This window comes from Nicotiana tomentosiformis, chromosome 6 (assembly GCF_000390325.3).
Source record: "Nicotiana tomentosiformis chromosome 6, ASM39032v3, whole genome shotgun sequence".
Taxonomy (NCBI): domain Eukaryota; kingdom Viridiplantae; phylum Streptophyta; class Magnoliopsida; order Solanales; family Solanaceae; genus Nicotiana; species Nicotiana tomentosiformis.
In genome coordinates, this window is record NC_090817.1 from 107,058,261 (window position 1) to 107,065,412 (window position 7,152).

General features: G+C 32.3%; 1 protein-coding gene across 1 annotated transcript; it reads right to left on the minus strand.

Annotated features, from left to right (window-relative positions):
* Positions 1–5,135: 5,135 nt before the first annotated feature.
* LOC104120198 (small ribosomal subunit protein uS8z/uS8w) lies at positions 5,136–6,886 on the minus strand. Its single transcript, XM_009631928.4, has 4 exons — positions 6,747–6,886; positions 6,032–6,178; positions 5,785–5,945; positions 5,136–5,419 (listed from the first exon to the last, which is right to left on the minus strand). The coding sequence occupies exons 2-4, from the start codon at positions 6,162–6,164 to the stop codon at positions 5,321–5,323; spliced, it is 393 nt and encodes a 130-aa protein (XP_009630223.1). The 5' UTR covers positions 6,165–6,178; positions 6,747–6,886; the 3' UTR covers positions 5,136–5,320.
* Positions 6,887–7,152: the final 266 nt, after the last annotated feature.

Here is a 7,152-nt window from a genome sequence, read left to right on the forward strand (position 1 = left end):
AATCACAAAGTGAACACAAGTCAAGAAAATGAGACATGTGCATCACAAGACATGCAATCCAAATATATAAAGACATCATGCTCAAATTCAAACACATGGAAAAGATATTACACATGTCAAAGCCTAAATATGCTACTATCAAACAAGTCAAAGACTCCTAGGTTCATCATTCTTCCTCTATTTATTCCCTAAATATTAATCTACTCTAAAATAAATACTACCTGATTTAAACTACATCCGATGAAAAAAATCCAAGGCACAAAGAAAAACTATGGGGATTATTACTGCCTAAAGAAAAATAATAGACATGTTTTTGGATTTTACTATTTTTTAAATTTTTTTTGTAATTTTTTTGGTTAGACTTTGATTCCTCAAGAAAACTGTCTAGGAGATCCATTGTGGGAAAAAGTCCAAATTTTTCAAAAAAAAATCAATTTTTCTAATTTTTCACATTTAAAAAAAAAATAAGCTACTAAAACTACTACTATAATACTGCAAAACTATAAAAATAAAAATAAGAAGCTAAAATCCAAATAAGAAGTTAATATTTTTACTAACATACTACTACTAATTATCTAGAGGAATTCTCCCACCCCATACTTAAAATATGCAGTGTCCCCAATGAATAAATAAAGTAAAAATAACAAGAGTGGACAAGAAACTCCCTGAGTGGACAAAGGCCGACGCAATATCAGCTCACGAGGTACTTAGACTTCTCCCAAGGTTGGTCATTTGTGCGGGTATCTCACACTAGTTCCAACCAACTAACTCGTTTTTGCACACTTCCAATGGTTTCTCTCCCATGCTCATAATCCTACAAAACAAAAATAAATATTACAAAATAATATATAAAAAGAAAAAAAAACAAAGCAGTAAAGTTGGATTGCCTCCCAACAAGCGCCTAATTTAACGTCGCGGCACAACTTGAACCATTTTTTGCCTCTACCTTGAACTTATGAATTATACCCCAAATAGGGCATCCAGTCTACAGCTATGCTCCTTTGGTGGGGCTACAAAGATAACCAGGCCAAGTAATAAATTTTTCACTCTACACTTTTGTAACACCCCGAAAAATTTTGAAGAACTTAAGTATAAAGTCCGGTAAAATTTTGAAGAACTTAAGTGTAACACCCAGGTGCGGATGCTAAGGTGGATGCCTTCTCCCGACTTCACTGCTAAGGGTGAACCAACTAGCCTTTTTTGCAAGGGTGGATGCGAATTCTCCTATAGCTGGAGCATCTTTTCTGCATATTTTTGCACTCCAAACATCCTAAATCATTACATACAACTTAATTAGTCATAAAACTAATAATTAACGTATGTTGGGCATTTTAAAGACCAAATAGCACCAAAAAGCGGTTAAAACATGGGTAAAGTAACATTAAAACATATAAGAATATGTAGGTTGAAGATCCTCTTAGTTTCGAGGAATAATACGATGAACCATGGCTGCATGAATACTATAAATTAGTGTTGTGAGATTATTTCAAAGGTACTGGAGAATATGAAAAGAAACCGAAGAGAAATATTACAATGTGGAAAAGGATATTGATGTATTGAAAGAGAAACTCAAAGAAGCAGAGGAAATTCAGTTGATTGAAAGGGGAAAAAACTAGTAAAGAGACTGAAGAACGAAGGAGCTAAGCAAAGGAGAAAGTTGTTGCTTGTGAAAGTTATTTGCTTTTTGTTAATTGTTCCCTCAAAATTTTAATAGCCCATATAATTTTTCATTGACACGAAATGTCCCTCCGGCCCAAATATATTACATCTAATAGCCTGAAATATCTATTTTGTATATTTTTGTATAGTGACAGTCTATTTTGTATAGCCGTCTATTGTATATATTTTGTATAATGACAGTCTATTTTGTATATATTTTGTATAGTGACAGTCTATTGTATATAAATTATATAGTGACAGTCTATTTTAGTATACTTTTTGTATAGTGACGTCTATTTAGTATATACATTGCATAAAATTTATATATTGAGTGTATCGCGCATCTTGCAATGTATCCATAATGTATCATTAATGTATCCCGAGCGCTTTTGTGTATCCAAAGTGTAGACTGTTCTACAATGTATAAATTTTGTATACATAAAATGTATCGTGCATTTTACAATATATCCTTAATGTATCATTAATGTATCCCGAACGCTATTATCCAAAATAAATTCATGGCATATTTAAGACTATAAATTTTAAATATATTTCTTTCTTTATTAAATTTCGTATTAAAATAGTTGAATAAAACGCAGAGAGTATAAAGTATTTCCCCTTGTTAGTCTACAATACATGAGGCTTTGAGTCCTTAACCATAAACTCGAAAAAGACAGAAACTTCGTAGGTAGCATCAACGAAATCAATTAATTACAAGTACTTTGCGTATATAAAGCCCACATTCAAAGTGAAGAACACGTAATATTTTTAGCTCTTAAACTTGCTTCTTATTAGCTTTAGCGTGGCACAGAAGCAAAAATCAAACATGATGAGGTTAGGACAAAAATTAGTCATGGCCAAGTCACATATTTTCTACTAGTGGATAAATGATTTAGGCTTTACAATTATTTAATGAGAACCAGCAGGAGACGTTTGTTCAAAAAGGAAAAAAAAATTAGATGGATGATGAAGTTAATTTGGATTAAACCAGCAATAGCCTAAGGAACATGCGGCAGCTTTAGTGAGAACGTGGATGAACGATTTAGGTTTTACAATAATGTTTGTCGGTATGCGAAGAAGACCAATTTAGGCTAGCCATTATAATTTGTTTGGGACTATAAATTATATGATTTAATTCATGGCTAGCGAATGATAATTGTTTCCACCGGCTAGCTACAAATGAAATTTGCTCTTTAATTTTGTTATTTGTACTTTGTGTGCTGAAAATCTCATTTGGTAATTGGTATGACATGTAGTATATTTTTAGAGCTTTTTGCGTATTTAATCTGTGTAATTAATCCAACTGTTGTGTGATTGCTTTTTCAATATAATTTTTATAATCAAAGATATTGTGTACTTAATGAACTTTGTATTTTTAATTCAAGATGTTTGTATTATTTATTTTACATAAATAATAAATAGTTGCTCCACTGCAGATGTCATTGTGTTATACTCAGAACCTTAGGGAGAGGCTCAAAACAAATAATTCCCGAAGGTTGTCGTCGAGTAGTCAAAAGAAGAAAGCAAATAATAAAGTAAAACAAAAAAAGGGAGATAAAATGTAAGAAAATGTCTCTTTAGATAAACAAAAATTATTGGGAACGAATAAAAGAACAATTAAACTATATGGACGCAAAATAATATCCGGCGAAGGTCCAAATATATCTCTGTACTTTCAAAAATGTTCTAAGAATACCCTTCGTTATACTATTGAGTTATTTATACCACCTACAGTCATACTTTGGGTTCAAATATATCCCTCATTTAAACGGAGGGACATGTGTCATCGTCCTATTGGCCAATTCTAAATATCTCCTAATTAATTAAAAAGACTCATTACCCATACCCGAAAATCAATTTTCTAAAGCAATTTTTTTTGTAAGAACTGAAAAAACTAAAAACTAAAAAAAAATATTTTTTTTCCAGTTTTTACAAAAAAACTGCTTAAAAAAAACTGAAAAATATTTTCTAAAACAATGTTTTTGTAAAAACTGAAAAACAAAACTGAAAAGCAATTTTCTAAAGCAATTAAAAACTGAAAAAAACTGAAATTATTTTACCTAAAAACTGAAAAAAAAAAATCAGTTTTTACAAAAACATTACTTTAGAAAATTGCTTTTCAGTTTTTTTTTTTTTTTAGTTTTTACAAAACAAAATTGCTTTAGAAATTATTTTTCAGTTTCTTTAAAAGCAATATTTTTCTAAAAATTGGAAAAAATACATTCAGTTTTTTTCATTTTTTACAAAAATATTGCTTTAGAAAATTGCTTTTCAGTTTTTACAAAAATATTGTTTTAGAAAATATTTTTCAGTATTTTTTAAAGCAGGTTTTTTGTAAAAACTGAAAAAAAAAATATTTTCTTTTTTTCAGTTTCTAGTAAAAAAAAAAAAAAATCAGTTTTTCCAATTTTTACAAAAAATAAATTGCTTTAGAAATTGATTTTCGGGTATGGGTAATAAGTCTTTTTAATTAATTAGGAGATATTTAGAATTGTTCAACAGGACGATGACACGTGTCCCTCCATTTAAATAAGGGGTATATTTGAAACCAAAATATGATTGCAGGAGTATAGATAACCCAATAGTATAACGAGAAATATTCTTAAATCCTTTTCGAAAGTAACTAATAATATCATGTCAATGAAGTTCAAAGCCATTTTAAATTTCTAATTTGGCTGAAAAAAATGCAATCCTGGGGTTTCAGTAGCGAGCTTACGCATTGTAAATTTCAACTGTCGAACTCATGCTCATTATTGATGCTATAAATTTCAACTTTTTTTACTCTCGCTCACTAAAAGTTCAGTCATGACATTTTCTCAACAACTAATATACCACATTTTAATGTCACTTTATCAAATAGTATATATTATCTCTTAGAAACTGAACCCATGGGTGAGCATATAGCGTACAGATAGATGGCTTCACCAAGCTTGAGGGCTGAAGAGCGCTTTAAGAAGGCTTCTAACAACAATTGACACAACAAAAGATTACAAAACCATTTACTCAGTGATCAAAATGACAAGCGCTTTAAGAAGGCTTCTAAGTTCTATTGGATATAATACCCGTACCACTTTTTAACGTCACTTATCAAATATATATTATCTAAACCAATGGGTGAAAATGTGCACAACTGAACCCATGGGTGAAGATGTGCACAACTAAGTACCTTGACGCCTACACTAAGGCGCCAACTGAGCATATAACATACAGATGGCTTCACCAAGCTTGACGGCTGAAGAGCACTTTAAGAAGGCTACTAACAGTTGACACAACAAAAGATTACAAACCATTTACTCGGTGATCAAAATGACAAGTACCGGATGCTCCTATCCAGATCAAAATGTCAACTAACAGAAACACAAACTAGTTTATTCAACTATAGTTTCCATAGCAAAATAAGTAGACACCTTTTGTAGCCAAGCACCTCGGATCCAACTGACACTAAGACACAGAAAGCTTATAAAATGGATAATGGATAGGCCAAACAACTTCTATTGGATATAAGTTAACAGTACTGATAATATTGTCCATGAAATGCAGATAAAATCCCTACTGACAATTGAAGGGAAACAAAACTCAAAACAAACTTAGAACCATTTCAATTGTAATGAACGCCGAAGTACACCAAAACTGGGTGTTCATCCTTGTCAGCATAAGGAACTTAATAAAAGAAACCAAGAACCTTTCCACCCACATTCTTCCTTCTAGCCTCCTCGTGGTCCATGATACCGGCAGATGTAGTCAGCACAATGTATCCAAACTGCAAGCTCGATCAAAATATTTCAGGGCCACATAAATTTGTATAATATAAGAGATAAGATTGCACTCCATCTATGTGGGGACACAAAAATCTACCATTTCTATTTTCATTATAAGGTAATTAACAGGTGAATTTTGACTGACCAAGTCCCAGCTACTAGTAAGCATATCACACATATTTTCTATGGCTACTCCAAAAAATTCCACTAGTTATGATTAATTATAAACATTCTTCTATCAACTTTTAAAAAGGAATAAATGCATATGATCTTCCTTTTTTAACATAATTTTTATGAATGAAAAGAAAGCATCACACAAAATGATCTTATGGGCTGCACAGCAAGGTTGCAAGGTAGATGTAGATACCTGTCGGGAAGGCAACAACCTAGCAGTCCATCCTTCAATCTCCTTAACTCCAACATCAAAACGAGGACTAATGACGCCACACTTGTTCAACCTACCATTCAGTTCAACTACAATTTTTCCTGACCTGTGATCATCAACATACTCAAATTCTCCAATGTACCCTACACACAGAGATAACAAATGTAAGAATATAAAGAGGTCAAGAAAAAATAATAGCTTAGAAGATAAAGTAAACAAGCTAAAGTACCATGCTTCTGCATGACAATGAGGAACTTGATGATGACTTTGGAAGAAGGCCTAATCATGACTTGACGCTTTCCCCTCTTCTCAGCATTGTACATGCTCTTAAGAGCATCATTCAACACACTAACTCTCACCATCTTCTACAACAATTCTGTTCCAAATCAATGCAATAATCAGGATCAAATGATAACTTTAACAAAAACAAACTACCAAGAATAGCATTTCACAACAAAATTATAGTACAACAACGAATGCAAAGACCTGGAGAAATATCAGGTCAGGACTTGGCATATAGGTAAAATAGAGGGACATACTCATTATCTACCAAGTTTCGAAACTAAAACAGCAGACATCAAGATCATCCAAGAAAAAATGGAACAAAAAACAAAACCCGTTTATACAAACTAAGCTCCACTACCACCTAACCAAAAGCTACGAGATCTATTAGACCCAAATCACCAATTCCTAACTCACGACTTTCTTCGCACCCAAAACTGTCATTTCCAATAATTCAAACCGTACCATAAAATCTAAAATCACAGATCATCATTATTATGAATCGTTATTTATTCTTAACACCAACAGCCTAGGAAGATAAATAGCTGACAAATCAAAATTACAGTATGTCCAAGCAAAAAAAGAACAGAATGTCACAATTCTTTCTGATTCTCCTTCTTTTTTTATTTTTTTGTTTAATCCGCGGAGAATAGCAAACTTACATGGCGCTTTGGGAGCTCTGGAGACAAGGACGGCGAGAAGAGCTGAAATCTACTTCGCACACATAGAAGAAAATTAGGGTTAGGTTTTAGCAGGTTGATGTATAGTTGCGGGGGGGAGAGTGGCTAGGGTTTTGGTTGGGTTTTTAAAATAAAGATGGGCTGGGTTGATGGGCCGACCATTGTTGGGTACTTATTTGGGCCTTTGAGTCTTTCACCTTACTCTTTTGTTTAGCTTTTGTTTATTTGAAGAAGGGATTTTTTGAATACAGTTGTAAATTTGTGCTTTTCTTATAACTTCTATAAGAAGATTCATCGAAGTCTAGTGTTATTAACTAACAAGCAAGGGAACATTTTCGGAAAATGCTAGTGCAAATATCAAGAAGGCTAGGTAGTTTTTAAAAAAGAA

What these genes read in the sequence shown, in the direction of transcription:
- LOC104120198 (XM_009631928.4), bottom strand. Translation starts at nt 6,164, where the DNA reads ATGGTGAGAGTTAGTGTGTTGAATGATGCTCTTAAGAGCATGTACAAT. An exon ending in CATTGTCATGCAGAAGCATG is followed by an intron (nt 5,946 to 6,031) that starts GTACTTTAGCTT and finishes CTCTGTGTGTAG; the next exon opens with GGTACATTGGAGAATTTGAG. An exon ending in GGTTGTTGCCTTCCCGACAG is followed by an intron (nt 5,420 to 5,784) that starts GTATCTACATCT and finishes TCGAGCTTGCAG; the next exon opens with TTTGGATACATTGTGCTGAC.